At 44.9% G+C, this 17,539-nt stretch overlaps 1 protein-coding gene across 2 annotated transcripts in view; it reads left to right on the top strand.

Annotated features, from left to right (window-relative positions):
- CACNA1I (calcium voltage-gated channel subunit alpha1 I) overlaps positions 1 to 17,539 on the top strand; it is a 274,871-nt gene that overhangs the window by 136,518 nt on the left and 120,814 nt on the right. For both annotated transcript variants that reach the window (XM_075573743.1, XM_075573745.1), the window contains one exon: positions 14,545 to 14,642. In XM_075573743.1, coding sequence (XP_075429858.1) covers positions 14,545 to 14,642 — 98 coding nt within the window. The remainder of the gene's footprint in view (positions 1 to 14,544; positions 14,643 to 17,539) is intronic.

Raw genomic sequence — 17,539 nt, 5'->3', positions numbered from 1 at the left:
ACTGTGACATTCCTGACCTTGTGTGTGTATTACACTTTGCAAAATATGGTCTCTTGCAGTCCTCGTGGCAGTCAGTGACATCACTGCCATGCAGGGCCACAGACAGCTTTCCCGGGACCCAGGACCAATGTTTCTACAGGGGCCCCCTACCCACGTTTCCGAGGCCTTGCGAGAACCCCCCCCCCCTTCTCACACACCTTCTCACTCACCCCACCTCACACTCCCCGGTCACCCTTTCCTTCCCCCCTCTCTCTTACACCCCCACCCCCATGTATTTTTCTCCCCTCCCCACACTCAACCTCCCTCCCCAATATACGTGCACACACAGTGACACACACACACAGTGACAAACACACACACAGTGACAAACACACAGCCACTTACCTACAAACACAGCCCCTCCCCTCCTCATACCTCCCCCTCCTCTCCTTATATCTCCCTCTCCTCACCTCATATCTCCCCCTCCCCACCTCATATCTCCTAATATCTCCCTCATCCATCCTCATACCTCCTCATCATACCACCCTTCCACTCCTCATATCTCCCCCTCACCACCTCATAACTCACCTCCTTATATCTCCTCCCTTCCTCCTATCTCCCCCTCCCCTCCTCATATCTCCTAATATCTCCCCCATCCCTCCTCATATCTCCCCCTCCCCTCCTCATCTCATATCTCCTCCTCCTCATATCTCCCCTTCCTCATCTCATATCGCCCCTCCTCATATCTCCCCCTCCCCTCTTCATACCTTCCCCTCCTCATATCTCCCCTACTCATCTCCCCCATCCCTCCTCATACCTTCCCCTCCCCTCCTCATATCTCCGCCTCTTCAACTCCTAATATCTCCCCAATCCCTTCTCATACCTTCCCCTCCCCCCTCATATCCCCCTAACCTCCCCATACCTTCAATTCCCCTCCTCATACCTCCCCCTCCCCTCCACATACCTTCCCCTCCCCTCCTCATATCTCCACCTCCCTTTTTCTCCCCATTCTCATCTTATATCTTCCCCTCCTCATATTTCACCCTCCTCATTTATCCCCCTCCTCATTTCTCCTAATATCTCCCCCATCCCTCCACACACCTTCCCCTCCCCTCCTCATATCTCCCCCTCCTCATCTCCTAATATCGCCCCCTCCTCATATCTCCCCCTCCCACCTCATATCTCCCCTCCTCATATCTCCCCCTCATACCTTCCCCTCCCCTCCTCATACCATCCCCTCCTAATTTCTCCCCCTCTTCATTTCTCCCCTCCTCATATCTCCTAATATCTCCCCATCCCTCCTCATATCTTCCCCTCCCCACCTCATATCTCCCACTCCTCATCTCCTAATATCCCCCCTCCTCATCTCCTAATATCTCCCCCATCCCTCCTCATACCTTCCCTTCCTCTCCTCATACCTTCCCCTCCCTTCCTCATACCTTCCCCTCACCTCCTCATACCTTCCCCTCCCCTCCTCACATCTTCCCCTCCCTTTATCTCCCCCTCCTCATCTCATATCTCCCCCTCCTCATCTCATATCTCCCCCTCCCCACCTCATACTTTCCCCTCCCCTCCTCATATCTTCTACTCCCCTCCTCATTTCTTCCCTCCTCATCTCCTAATATCTCCCCCTTCTCATCTCCTAATATCTCCCCCTCCTCATCTCCTAATATTTCCCCCATCCCTGCTTATACCTTCCCCTCCTCATATCTCCCCCTCCTCATCTCTTAATATCTCCCCCCCCTCCTCATATCTCCCCCTCCTCATCTCCTAATATCTTCCCCTCCCCTCCTCACACCTTCCCTTACCCTCCTCACACCTTCCCCTCATCATACCTTCCCCTCCCCATACCTCCCGCTCCCCTCCTCACACCTTCCCCTCCCCTCCTCATACCAGCCCCTCCCCTCCTCATACCTTCCCCTCCCCTCCTCACACCTTCCCCTCCCCTCATCATACCTTCCCCTCCCCATACCTCCCCCTCCTCATACCTTCCCCTCCCCTCCTCATACACCCCCTCCCCTCCTCATACACCCCCTCCCCTCCTCATACATACCCCTCCCCTCATCATACCTCCCCTCCCCTTCTCTTACCTTCCCCTCTCCTCCTCTTACCTTCCCCTCCTCATACCTCCCCCTCCCCTCATATCTCCCCCTCCCCTCCTCATACAGTATCTCCCCCTCCTCATACCTTCCCCTCCTCATATCTCCCCCTCCCCTCCTCATACAGTATCTCCCCCTCCTCATACCTCCCCCTCCCCTCATATCTCCCCCTCCCCTCCTCATACAGTATCTCCTCCTCCTCATACCTTCCCCTCCTCTCCTCATACCTTCCCCTCCTCATATCTCCCCCTCCTCTCCTCATACTGTATCTCCCCCACCTCATATCTCCCCCTCCTCATACCTCTCCCTCCTCTCCTCCTATGACACACAGACAGACAGACAGGCAGACAGGACACACACACACACACACACACACACACACACACACACACAGAGAAGCAGCTCAGCTCACTACATCCGCCCCTGGTACAAAGCCCCGCCCCTGGCATCCTCTGACCTCCAACCAATCTCCTGCTTCTTCTCTAAAGCCCCGCCCCCCGGCATTCTACCATTGAAAAAAAATTCTCACCAGCTGCCGCATCCTCCTCATGCCGCCGCCCTCGCGCACGGGACCAGGGGCAAAAACCGGTACATTTCTGGGACGGACTGGCAACCGGGACAGCCCAGAGCAAAACCGGGACGTCTTGTCACCCTAAGTATAGGAGATCCTTCTATAAGAGAGGGACTCCAGGGAATACACCCCCAGCAGACTTAATACTTCAGGCAGGAAGAGAAGGGAAAGCTTTCCTTGTTACAACAGACAGGGATGAGCTTCCTGGATGCAGGGTACTTGAATTAGGGACCAAGAGAGGCTACTCTTGCGAGGGGGGTGGTGAATCCAGACCCCACGTTCAATGAATGGCGTGAGCACCCAATTCTACATTGACTACTGTACATGGAACTCCTGTCTGGAGGGGGAATGGCTACTTTTCTAGGCGGATGCCATTGTTCACTGAAAACCTGTCCTGATTACTGCTGCATTGCTGTTCTACTGTTCTATGGCGGAATGCCCTATTGTTGAACCACAATAAAGACCACCACTATTTCAAAGTTCCTGGCGCCCTTTTCCTGTTTTTCCTGCTTTGATCCACTCCACTACTGCCTAGGCCTGGACCCACGAAGAAGAAGACCCTGAGATCCAAGGGAAAAACCACTGAGCTAACCTCTAGTAGAGCCGGTCTAAACACGGTCAGTAACATCAGAGACACGTATTCATGTACACCCTATCTCTGGCAGCCAGCTGCGATAGGGGTGTTACACAGGAAACAGATACACTATGTTCCTGAAAAGTTGTCCGTAAAGTGAAATTCCGTATATCGGGAAATCGATAATTGGATGATAAAATATGAAGAATAATTGTCAAAATGAAGAGTGTGGTGAAAACCAGTCAGTATGAAAAGCGCACGCAAATGGCCTGGAGCAGTAAGAACTGCGCTATGACTAAAGACAGACCATGCATTATAAAAGAAAGATGGTGCTATAAGCGCTTCTGCTGTGTGAACAAATAATATTGTGACGTATAGTGATTAATTAAATCAAAAATACAAGGAAACCTCATATATCTGAGATAAGGCCGCCTGACACCAAAACTGACCGAACAAGATCAGAACATAGAACAAATAACCAATACGAACCGGCGCCTCAGAAATGGTCCAAAATAAATTATCCGAATGAACTTCTAGGTGTTAGGATGAACCTTAGTTGGAAGTTCAATCTTGTACCCCTGGACCGACTTGATGGATCCGTGGAGATAAGTCCCATGATATGTGGGATTTAAGCCCTGAAGAAAATCATAGTGTATACTGCTGACACAACTTAATCACATGTAACACAAACAGAGACTCACCACATATAACTAACAGACAAACACATGAAACATATACACAATGCTCAAGACTACAAGCGACAAACTACAAACAACGGCTGAAAAACAGTTAAGCTGGAGGGGGGGGGGGGAAAGGAGGGGAGGATGGGGGGGTGGTCGAGAGTCCCAGTGCAGGCTTCTCTCCACTAGGAGAGGGGTAGGGGATTAGGGTAAAGATTTTAGGGTAAGGGGTTAATGTTTATAGGGTAGGGGATTAGGGTAAAGTGTTAATGTTTTTAGGGTAGGGGATTAGGGTAAAGTGTTAATGTTTTTAGGGTAGGGGGTAGCGTTAGTATTAGTGGTGAAGATTAGGGGTTTGAAGGGTAAGAGGTTAAGGTTTTTAGAGTAGAGGGTCGTGTTAGTATTTGGGGGCTTGTAGGGAACAGGGTAAGGTTAGGGAGTTACCTTGGTGGCGAAGCGGCGTGCAGAGATTTGGTTGCTGCAAAATAGCCGTGAGAAAGAAGGGAGAAATGAAGGGGAGGAAAGAAAAGAAGGGAGAAAAGAAAAAGGAAGAAGTGAGAAAGGAATATGGGGGAAGAAAGAATCGGGAAAAGTGGAAGTATTTTCTTATTAGGACAAAAAATGGAGTATGACATGGGGTATTCCAATGCTGACAATCATGTGTAGGTATATAGGCATATGTTTAGCCAATGTTCAGGCACAACGAAGGAAGGGGTCCCAATGCAGGCAAATAAGCAATAAGAAAGTATATAGATATGGGGTGGCTATAAGGTATAACGTACCAACCGGGGGCTCAATATCAATTTGGTACTATAGGTGCAAACATGATCTGACCTCCGCCACATCCATCTGCAACCTCACTAATGACCCAAATGAATGCTGCCCTTAACCGGTAAGTACCCTGCCACCCCAACAGCTGAGCTGTATACTGAAAGCGCCCGTAACCTGTAACTGTGGGCGTGCTGCCGTCGGCATCGGGAAAGCTGTAGCTGATCCTAGAAAGGCAGGGCGCTCCTGCGCAAGGCTCTAGCGGATACAGCTACTGCTCTGCTGCCTGGCGGTAAAGCCAGCTCCCCGGTCCGTCGATGGAGATGACGTCACTCAGTCACGGTCACAATGCGCTGCGGCATGTAGTACGTCTAACCCCACGTCTTTGACTCCAACAGCTGAGTTATCTCCGGGGGACCAGCATGCAGTGCGCTCCGGCGCACGGATCTTCGGGATACCGCCTCTGCTGAATAGTGGCAACACCTGCTAACATATTGGGACCTCTGTGTGCTCCATATCAGATGTAGGCAAAAATAAAAAGTAATGAATGGTCACTACTCCTCCGCATCAACACACGCTTGTAAGGTTAAAAAATAACTTTTATTACCAAAAAAGAATGGACATCGTGAAAGAGACCACTCTGACGCGTTTCATCCCGACATGGGACTTTATCAAAGAGTACAATCTCTTGATAGCAACCACATATATATAGAGCAATAGCCAGATTATGATTGGATGGCTAAAATCAGACTCAGCAGATACAGATAATCACATTAAGGTGGAAACATATGCAATTAATCTCAAACCCACAGAATGGTCTGATAGAAAAAAGACCAAACAATTACATACCTATTTACATGCAAACACAGTTTAAAAACAGTTTTAAAAAAACAACAAATCAGATGTCCAACATAAAATACAAATAAATGAACAATTGATCATGGATGTATACTCAATGAGATGAATGTGAAACAACATGAACCTGAATGGATCCTCTAAACGTAATTAACCATTTGCTCAATATGAACAAAATAACATCATATACAGATCATAATAATACTCATATCGCCACTCTCCATTCCTTCAATCATGCAGGAAATGTTTTAGTTCCCAATCGGAATTGATTCCAAAGGGATGGAGAGTGGCGAGAGTATATATCCAGTACATTTCTTTTTTATTTAATGTATTCTCCCTATTTCCACCCCTGGGGTGACGGGGTATATGTTCAATTGCAGAAAAGGAGAAATTACCAATTCCACCTCTGGGGCATTGGGAGAAATGCCTGGATACAGGATGGATAAGATCTTTCTTTTTAATTAAACGTGCATGTTCAGCTATGCGTAGTTTTAAAGATGTAATCGTTCGGCCTACATACCTCTGGCCGCACGCACATTTAAGTACATACACAACATAGCTTGTGTTACAGTTCAAAAAATCTTTAATGTAATGTTTTTTAACACCGTCTGAACCAGTAATGAACTTAGCAGGAGCAGCATATTGACAAATAGAACAATTGGCACAACTGAAAAAGCCTTTTGGGATCGTTGTGATGGATGAACGACCTGACTTAGAGTCAAAAAGACTGGGTGAAAGATGAGCGGCCAAAGTTTTTGCTTTGCGAAAAGTAAATCTAGGGCCTTTCTTTAGTGAAGAACCAATATCTTCATCTAATAACAATGTATTACAGTGTTTAGATATAATACTTGAAATTTGTGATGATTGTGAACTAAAAGTAGTTATGAAAAATGGGCTCTGTGAATCATCATTAGATGATAGCTTTCTTTTATTAAACCTTGAACCAGTCTTATTGATCAGAGCATCTCTATCAATAGAATCAGCTTTCTCAAAAGCTGCTTTAACATCCTTAATCGAATAGCCCCTGGCTATAAACCTGTCAAACATTTCTTTAGATCTTAACAGGAAAATATCATTATTAGAGCAAAGTCTCTTCAATCTCATGAATTGAGATCCAGGAATATTCCTAATCAATGAACGGGGGTGACAACTCCGTGCATTGAGAAGCATATTCCTGGAATTCTCTTTACGGTAAATATCGGTCTGGATGTTCATATCACTATCAATGTACAGAGTCAAATCTAAATAGTGAATAAAATTAATATTGTGCTCAAAAGTGAATTTAATATTGTAATCATTAGTGTTAAGATATTTAACAAAAGACAATAAAGAGTTCTCATCCCCCTTCCAAATCAAAATCAGATCGTCAATATATCTCTTAAAAAAGACGATATACTGACGAAAAGGATTATTAATGTGATAAATAAATTGTGACTCCATTATTGAGCACAAGCACGGTCTTAAAACTGTACAACACTTTTTAGATTTATCCACTTTATCTATTTCACATTGCACGTTTATACAAGAATCGATACTATTTTTACTCACGCACAATTATTTTTTATTTGATTCACGGTTTTATCTACAAAAATTGGGTACCGCTATGGGCACAAGTTTCGCACCGTCATTTGCTAATTTGTTTATGGGTTTTTGGGAGTCACAATTTATTTATCACATTAATAATCCTTTTCGTCAGTATATCAGTATATCAGTATATCGTCTGATTTTGATTTGGAAGGGGGATGAGCACTCTTTATTGTCTTTTGTTAAATATCTTAACACTAATGATTACAATATCAAATTCACTTTTGAGCACAATATTAATTTTATTCACTATTTAGATTTGACTCTGTACATTGATAGTGATATGAACATCCAGACCGATATTTACCGTAAAGAGAATTCCAGGTATATGCTTCTCAATGCACGGAGTTGTCACCCCGTTCATTGATTAGGAATATTCCTGGATCTCAATTCATGAGACTGAAGAGACTTTGCTCTAATAATGATATTTTCCTGTTAAGATCTAAAGAAATGTGTGACAGGTTTATAGCCAGGGGCTATTCAATTAAGGATGTTAAAGCAGCTTTTGAGAAAGCTGATTCTATTGATAGAGATGCTCTGATCAATAAGACTGGTTCAAGGTTTAATAAAAGAAAGCTATCATCTAATGATGATTCACAGAGCCCATTTTTCATAACTACTTTTAGTTCACAATCATCACAAATTTCAAGTATTATATCTAAACACTGTAATACATTGTTATTAGATGAAGATATTGGTTCTTCACTAAAGAAAGGCCCTAGATTTACTTTTCGCAAAGCAAAAACTTTGGCCGCTCATCTTTCACCCAGTCTTTTTGACTCTAAGTCAGGTCGTTCATCCATCACAACGATCCCAAAAGGCTTTTTCAGTTGTGCCAATTGTTCTATTTGTCAATATGCTGCTCCTGCTAAGTTCATTACTGGTTCAGACGGTGTTAAAAAACATTACATTAAAGATTTTTTGAACTGTAACACAAGCTATGTTGTGTATGTACTTAAATGTGCGTGCGGCCAGAGGTATGTAGGCCGAACGATTACATCTTTAAAACTACACATAGCTGAACATGCACGTTTAATTAAAAAGAAAGATCTTATCCATCCTGTATCCAGGCATTTCTCCCAATGCCCCAGAGGTGGAATTGGTAATTTCTCCTTTTCTGCAATTGAACATATACCCCGTCACCCCAGGGGTGGAAATAGGGAGAATACATTAAATAAAAAAGAAATGTACTGGATATATACTCTCGCCACTCTCCATCCCTTTGGAATCAATTCCGATTGGGAACTAAAACATTTCCTGCATGATTGAAGGAATGGAGAGTGGCGATATGAGTATTATTATGATCTGTATATGATGTTATTTTGTTCATATTGAGCAAATGGTTAATTACGTTTAGAGGATCCATTCAGGTTCATGTTGTTTCACATTCATCTCATTGAGTATACATCCATGATCAATTGTTCATTTATTTGTATTTTATGTTGGACATCTGATTTGTTGTTTTTTTAAAACTGTTTTAAAACTGTGTTTGCATGTAAATAGGTATGTAATTGTTTGGTCTTTTTTCTATCAGACCATTCTGTGGGTTTGAGATTAATTGCATATGTTTCCACCTTAATGTGATTATCTGTATCTGCTGAGTCTGATTTTAGCCATCCAATCATAATCTGGCTATTGCTCTATATATATGTGGTTGCTATCAAGAGATTGTACTCTTTGATAAAGTCCCATGTCGGGATGAAACGCGTCAGAGTGGTCTCTTTCACGATGTCCATTCTTTTTTGGTAATAAAAGTTATTTTTTAACCTTACAAGCGTGTGTTGATGCGGAGGAGTAGTGACCATTCATTACTTTATATTTTTGTATTTTCTTATTAGGCAAGTGAGGAAAGAGAGAATTAAACCCCAGGGGGGGCTACTAGGATGCTGCAAGCAGTGTCAGAGCGCCTCTGCCTGCTGGAGCCCTTCTCATCCAGATGTAATGAGCTGTCTGCCTGGGTCAGTTATCCGCTGCTACCTGCTTCTGCCTGACTACCTAGGTACGCTCCAGTACAGAGAGCGAGCGTACAGCCAGCTTGAAGAATGAAACAAGACACCTGGAACATCATGGTCTGTAATTGCAGAGTAAGTTCCTCTCTCGCCCCGGAGGAGACCCCAGGAGTGATGAAGGAGTCACGGATTTATCACACAGCCTCTGCGAGGTGTCCCAAGCACTGCACTTAAAAAACGCATCACTGCTCAGTACAGGATACATAAAAACAGTATTTTGGGAGGTATATAATAAAGCAGAGAGATACCCTCCCAAACAGAGAGAGCTGGGTCCTTATTACGGTGCAGCCTTATTGATGAGGATATTTTTCATACATAGCACTGACACTGTACACAGCGCTGGAAATGAAGGATTCTCCACTAACCATTTGAGTGCCAGCGGTCTTCCGGGATTCAACCACGTAATCGCTGGGTGCAAGCAATCGGGGGGGGGGGGGGATGTGGGAGTGGCGGGTACTACAGCATTAACATCTCTAGCATGACATACCCTGGATGTTTAGGGCAGGGGCGGCCAACTCCAGTTCTCAAGAGTTACCAACAGGTCCGGTTTTCAGGATATCCCTGTTTCTACACAGGAGGCTCAATCAGTGGCTCAGTCTTCGACGGCCCCACCTGTGCTGATGCAGTGAAATCCTCAAACCTGACCTGTCGGTTGCCCTTGAGGACTGGAGTTGGCCACCCCTTTATTAGGGCATCTAGAGCAGGGGTGCGTAAACTGGGGGGCGTAAGATTTTCGGGGGGAAGGGGGGGGGAAGTGCGGCGCATACAGAGGCTCCACGCTCTTCCCACCACATTTAAATAAAATGACGGGGAGCGCGCGTGCCCTCTGTATGCCTCTTACCTTGTTGCCATGACAATTGTGACATCAAATGACACTGTTGATGCCGGAGAAAAGGTAGGGGGGGGCGCGAGCAGTGGGAGAGAGCAGGCAGGGTCAAGTGTCCCGGGCCCGGTGGTTGCGGGGGCACGGCCATCTGGCACTGGAAGTTGGGCCCGGCCAGAAGTCAAAGGTCAGCGCCCAACGTCTTTGCCCAGCTGCCAGTCCTCTCTTCGCCGCTGGGCCCAGCCTCTCCCCAGCCTCTCCTTCACTCTCTCTGCCTTTCTCTCTGACCCTGGTGCGCCGGTCCTCTCTGACATCGGCACGCACCAGAAGCTGGGCCCAGCTTCCGGCACGCACTCGCATGACAGGCTCGGCGTGGGACAGTGAGGAAGGCCCACAGCTGGGGAGAGCCAGGGCCTGGCAGCAATGAGAGGACTGGCAGCTGGGGAAAGAAGTTGGGCCTGGCCAGAGGTCAGGCCCAACTCCTTTGTCTGGCCATCGGGCCCCGTTTCTCCCCAGCTGCACGACTTCCTCACTGTTCTGAGCAGGGCCTCTTTGTGTCGTCAGCGCCCGCACCGGTATGACAGAGGCCCGGCATGGGTCAGTGAGGCAGAGAGGCCCAGCGCGGGAGAGTGATGGAGAGTCAGGCCTGAAAGGCATAAGAGAGAGGGGAACCAGACTGGAGGCCGGCAGCAGCTGGGGTAGAGCCGAGGCACCAGAAGTCCGAGATCATCCCCAAGGTTTTGTATGTATTTGGGGGGTGGGGGTCGAAACTCTAGTCCTGGGCCCCGGAAAATCTGTTGGAGGCTCTGCCTGTAAATAACAATATAATAGAAATTTCAGACCTGCCTGGGGTCTCACACTTACCCAGCCCCTGTAACAGACAGATCTCCTCAGGGCCTGGATGGGAGTAACGCACCTGTATCTCTCACCTAACCAGCGTAACATTAAATCCCTGCGGTAACTATCCCGCGGCTCTGGGGGTTGGCGCTGTTAGAGGGAACATCTCTTTTGCAGATTATTAGCACTAACGTCCGTTATAATAACGCCGGGGCTTGTTACGGCTGAAAGCAGCACTTAATGCCTCGTTACTGAGCTCTGAAGATCCCGTTAGCGCTTAATGAGGGACAGTAACTGAAGCTAACGTCTCGTTAAGTCAGTAACAGAGCGTTGCGCATCTACCCCTCGGAGGACTATTTATCCGACTCTCCCGGCGGCAGAAATAACCCATAAAAAACAGCGACAGAGTTAAGGAAGAATCCCATTAAAATATATTTGCAGTTGTGCTTTGCGTTTAGATGGACGTGAGGATGCAAAGCAGACAGAGCACATTAATTATAAAACACACCGCGTCTTCCCAGTGCGCAGATGACTTCCTGGTAGTAAGGAGAACATGACACGGGACTAATGGTGCAGGGGCTCAGAGGTGACACATTGCTCATTAGGCAAATACGAGGTCTCACCCCGCGACGGGCTCCCTGGAGGAAGCATTAATGTTGGGCTGTTAGATTACAAGGGCAGCAAAATAGTTTTACTGAAGGAATCCTAATTATGGCGTGAAGTGAAAATAAATACATACTGTGTTTTATACGTGATTCATATTATTGAATTTTAGAGGGAACTATATATTTATATATATATGTAAATAAAAAGATCACTTGTGAGCACATTCACATGTCTTAGCCAGGTCTACAACCCTGCCTTTCACCATTCTCACCTTCCACTGCAGCAAGGAATTCTGGGAAATGACACGCAAATTGTCACCTTTTTCACCCACCATAACTTAAAACACACCATATATATGTGTATATATATATATATATATATATATATATATATATATATATATGTAGAGGTATCAGTACCGTGTTAGCCGAGCTTCAATAATCAAAAAAATAAAAAAATAAATAGATGATACCGTTCTGTGGCTAACGAAATGCTTTTATTTGTGCGAGCTTTCGAGATACACTGATCTCTTCTTCCGGCGATGTTACAATGAATGAAGCATATATATATATATATATACTGTATATGTGTGTGTGTGTGTGTGTGTGTTTATATATATATATATATATATATATATATATATATATGCAAATATAACTGTATGCTCATCTGCATGTCTTAGGCAGATCTGCAACCCCGCCTTTCCCCATTATCACCCAGCATACAGCACTTCCACTGCAGCAAGGGATTCTGGGAAATGACATGCAAATGAGCACACAGTGTCACTTTTTGCCTCAATAGCCATTTTTAACATGGTTCCCTATAGGCTTAAGCTTACTGCATGGTCACAGCTTTGAGCACAGCCAGGGTTAAGGTGCATACCCAGAAAACCACCCACAGACAGCTGTTTCGACCTTGATGTGTATATATATATATATATATATATATATATATATATATGTGTGTGTGTATATATATATATATATATATATATATATATATATATATATATATATACAGTGGTTGACAAATCACCAAAAAATCTACTCGCCACACAAAAAAATTTACTCGCCACCTAGTATCAAACGTATGCTGCTTGGGCCAATATTTACTCGCCCGGGGGTTAAATCCACTCGCCCGGGGCGAGCAAATGTATGGGTTTGTCGAACACTGTATATATATATATATATATATATATATATATATATATATATATATATATATATATATATATATATATATATATATATATATATGTATATATGTGTGTATATATAGTATGTACACTGGAAGTGGCACTCCACGAGGTTGTTCATCTGCCCAGGTGCAAGCAGCAGTACGGTCTGTGAGGTATATGTAGAAAAAAGGCAGGCACTCTGGGAGTGTGTATACAGTATATGTATAGTTGGAATGAGGTTTATATATGCAGGAAGAGTAGGAACTACACGGGACCCTTATGCAGCCCTCTAGTGATCCCACCCAGAGCGTCCCGCACAGAGGTACGTACCCCGTACTTGTTACCCGGCAGTACTATCATGGAGTGGCCCAGGCAGCTACTCAACTTCATCCATGGGAAGACGGAGAGCTAACTGCACCCTGTTTAGATACTTAATACATGTTTATTGCGCAGGACTTGAATCTCCTGAAAATAAATTGATTAGATAAAATGGAGCCAATAAATTAAAGTTATTTTGTGTCAATGTAAATGCCTTGAGGGTGTCTGTGCCTATTTTTTGAATGAATTTGGTAAATATTAATGAACAGGCTTCTATCCAACTATGTTTTGTTCCCACAGAGGCGGTATCAGCTTATTGAAGGTGGCTGTACAGCTGCCCTTGTGTATAGGTTTGTTGTTTGTCTATATCGAGTGGAATAGGGGGGAATCGTATTGCTAGTTTGGGATGCTCCTGTTGCCCCACTTAGCTCCCCATGTACTCCTGAGGAGGCCCTTGAAGTGATTCTCTGGATTAGGTGCGGTGCAGCTCCTCCCATGAAATGTTTCTTTTTCTTCGATGGCTGGCCCATGGCCGGCTGCTAAACCGTTCGTTGGTCAGTTGGACCCAGTTGATGTCCAATAACAAACCCCATTCTGCCGGGTTGTCTGCCTATTACCGTCCAATCCGTCTTTTGCAGTATACCAGCTGTGTTCAACTTTGTGTACGTCGTTACTTTACGTATTGGTCTCTTTAACTATATGTGTATTCTAACTAACTAGCTGAGTGAACTTTAGATATAAGTATGGTTCTTCTTTACCCACGCTTATCTCTTTATTCATTTCTCACACATTCACTCACACTCATTAAAGTTCTGTCTCCCTCTCTCTTGCTGTATCTTCCTTCCGTCTTTTCTACCTGTCTACAGTACCCTGTACCTATGTATCTACTAATCTATCTGCCTACAGTACCCACCCATTTATCTTTCCATCGATTATAACGTTGTTCAATCTTTCTGCGTGTAAATGCTTCTATCGATGTATATACGTTTCTAACTATATTTTAGGTGAATCCTATCTAATTTCATTATCTACATCCTATAGCAGGAGTGGCCAACTCCAGTCCTCAAGGGCTACCAAAAGGTTGGGTTTTCAGGATATCCCTGCTTCAGCACAGGTGACTCAATCAGTCCCTGCTTCAGCACAGGTGACTCAATCAGAGGCTCAGTCTTCGACTTGTCTTGTCCTGAAGGTGGGATATCCTGAAGACCTGACCTGTTGGTGGCCCTTGAGGACTGGAGTTGGCCTCCCCTGCTGTAATCAGACTCAGTATGGCTTTACATAAATTCATTTGCATGGGTTGTATGATCCTATGTAGGGAACACTGATTTAACCTTCCCACACTTCTTGTAGCCCCTTCTCTGCAAGCAGCGCCTTGCTGGCACCTCTGGCAGTAAAGGGGCTAAAATGTCCTCTCCGCAGATTTGTCTCAATGCTGATATCCTCATTATGTGCCTGTACCTGTATTTCTTATATTACCTAGGTATGTATATGTATAAGATAGACATTAGAATACAGAGCGTGGTAACACAGCGAGTGCATCAACCACAAGACCACGCGCTCTCTAATCCTTTCACTTCTCCCCTATTCCTTCTTCTGATATCAACTCAATCCTGAACTCCGTCCTCGCTAATTCATCTGTTTGCACCTTCTCTCTTTCACTGTAGAATGGTGGAATATTCCCTGGATCTCCAGAACATTAACCTGTCCGCTATACGCACCGTGCGCGTCCTGAGACCCTTGAAGGCCATAAACAGAGTACCCAGTAAGTGTCACTTCTACCCAAAAACTCCTCTTCATTTGTTCTTGTTGTGGGAGGGAGGAAGAGGGCAATGTGTTATCTGTGTCTGGGAAACCCCTTTAGCTCTATGTCTCTGTTTGTGTATGTTTCTTTCCCATAGTATTTGAGATTGGCCTTAACCTTAATAAGGGTCATACAACCTTCCATAGGAACCGGGCACTTGTACGTCACCGAACCCACCTTTAATAACTAGGATGGTTAAGACTATTGCTATGACTGGAGCTAAGGGGAACCACTACATGTTCCACCCCCCCCCCCTCTCTGTTTTATTGTATTGTCTGTCTGTCCATACTTCTTCTCTCAGGGCCACTTCTGCCTTTACCTCTCCATCTCATCGCCTGTCTTTCTCCGGCCAATCAGCGGCTTGCCTTTGTTACTAAGTCCTGCCCATTCCATGCGTCCTCGTCCAATTGTGTCACGTAAGTGCTTGATTCTTTTATGTACCTTAATGTCTCTCTTGGCTGTTTGTGTTCATTGCTTTAAAGACATTGTGCTGTCCACCTTCAGGATAGGTTGTTAAAAGGACTAAGGACCTTATTCTATATACAGTATGCCAAAGCAGCTGTCTGGGACGTTTTCGGCAGAAAATCCCCATAGGGATTCAAACCATGTAGATTTACCACCTAAGAGTATTGTAGGTTTATAGGGCTGAAGGGGCAGACATAAAGTCCCATGTTGGTTGTTATGTAATGCTACAGGCCCTTTCATATCTGGGACTGAATGATTGCAGGAGTAATGCAGCCTATTGGCAAAATACTCCAGCCACTAAATGATCCGCACACAATGGCATCATAACAAAACGGGAATAATTAGACGTGATTTTGTCCTTTTCGATACACTGTTGGAGGCCATCAAACCACTGGAGGGAACAATCGTGGAGCTCCCTGGAGGGAATTGAGAGTTAGAAGCACAAAAGCCACTATCATGGTGGTGGAAATTGGCCACCTTTTCAGCTCCCATAAAGATCTTCTGTTTCAACCTTTCCTGATAACGCGGCCTGGTCAATTTCCATCCTACATTTCTGGCTTTTAATGTTCAATTGGGCGTTTGGCTACCTTGTGTAACAGCTGGGATAGAGGACATTCAAATCCCCCTCATTGTCAGAGTTTGTAGTCTACAACTTCATCCCATGCTGTTCAAGCCCATGTATACACACGTGTATTTATGCACATATGCATCACTTGCATGTGCTCCTCAACTAATTCTGTCACATACAAGACTCCAAGCCAATTCCACGCTAAACATGAAGCTTTGACACATTTTAAACTCAATAACAAGCTGATTTCCCAGTGATATTCCTTCCTAGACACTGCGGGATAAGGTAGCTCCATCATTTTTACGACAGGCGGTTCCATATAATATTTGTTTTGTTTAATTGAATTGTAAATATTGACTCACATGAGACAATGCAATCCCAGGTCTCTGCTAAATATGTTTGTGTTGATATTTTAGGTATGTATATCCTTATCATCAGGACTGACAAATTTGTCAGGAGCGCGTTTCAAGACCCCAAAGAGTACTTGGTTAATGCCCCCTGTCTCCAGGGGCAGAATGAAGCCAGTGTTGCAGGAATACTAAATGTCACAAAGATTTAATGGGAGGGTGCGATAGATACAGCAGAATAGAAATGGATAACTACTATTTGTTGCTTATATATGTACAGCTGCAGCGTCTGTTATTCGAACAATTCACGGCGCCGATTTCGTGTGCGCTGCTGTACTCCACGCAGCATGAACGCGGCCAATCGCCCCAGGCTCCCGCGTTTATCGCGATTGCTTTTGTTGAATTTCATGGATTCTGTTTCTCGGTGTGCAATGAAATGAATGAATTACAATGAGTACAGTACTGTGCTACTGGGCCAATTTCAGGTGTTTAAAAAACGGAACTCTAAAATGCCATTTTCTGCACTCGCCGCACTCACGTCTTAAGGCGGGAAGGTTGGAAGACATCCCGCGTCATGACATCGGTATTCCGAGGTACACAACGCTTGAAGTGTTTGAATAACGGCCGCTGCAGCTGTATGTGAGACACTGAAAGAGATTTGCAAGTAGTGAAGTACTACTGACGCAGCGGCCGTTATTCGAACACTTCACGCGTCATGTACATCGGAATCCCGATTTGAAACCGCGGGATGAATCCCAGCCTTCCCGCACTAAGATGCGAGCGCGGCGAGTGCAGAAAAACGAATTTTAGTGTTCTGGCTTTTAAAAACATGAAATTGACACAGTAGCACAGTGACACAGGAGCACAGTGACAGTAGCACAGTGACACAGTAGCACAGTAGCACAGTAACAGAGTGACACAGTAGAACAGTAACAGAGTAGCACAGTAGCACAGTGACACAGGAGCACAGTGACAGTGACACAGTGACACAGTAGCACAGTAGCACAGTGCTGTACACATTACAACTCATCCATTTTATTGCAAACGAAGAAACAGAATCCATGAAATTCAAACAAAACATCCGCGATAAGCGCGGTGTCTGGGGCGATTGGCCGCGTTCATGCTGCGTGGGGAACAGCAGAGAACTCAAAATCGGTGCCGTGATGTGTTCGAATAACGTCCGGGGCATCAGTATAAATAGCTTGGACCTTTCCCTTACCCACCATAGTGTATGCAGTGCTGGGTATATGAAGGAGAGCAGAGTGCCGGAATAGGAGGAGATGGGGTGGATGGTGGTCCATGTATTTCAGCTAGAAACAAGACTGAGTAATGATTTGATAGTTATAGGCCAGCTACAACTGTTTAGCCGCGTGTCTGTAGACAGAGAGATTGGACATGGCAAATTCAGGCTTTAACCCTTCCAAATATACTGTATGTTCAGAAATACAATATGTGTAGAGAAAAAAAAGATAAGGGAA

The sequence above is a fragment of the Ascaphus truei genome, chromosome 17 (assembly GCF_040206685.1).
Source record: "Ascaphus truei isolate aAscTru1 chromosome 17, aAscTru1.hap1, whole genome shotgun sequence".
NCBI lineage: Eukaryota > Metazoa > Chordata > Amphibia > Anura > Ascaphidae > Ascaphus > Ascaphus truei.
This window is presented reverse-complemented; position numbering and strand designations above follow the sequence as displayed.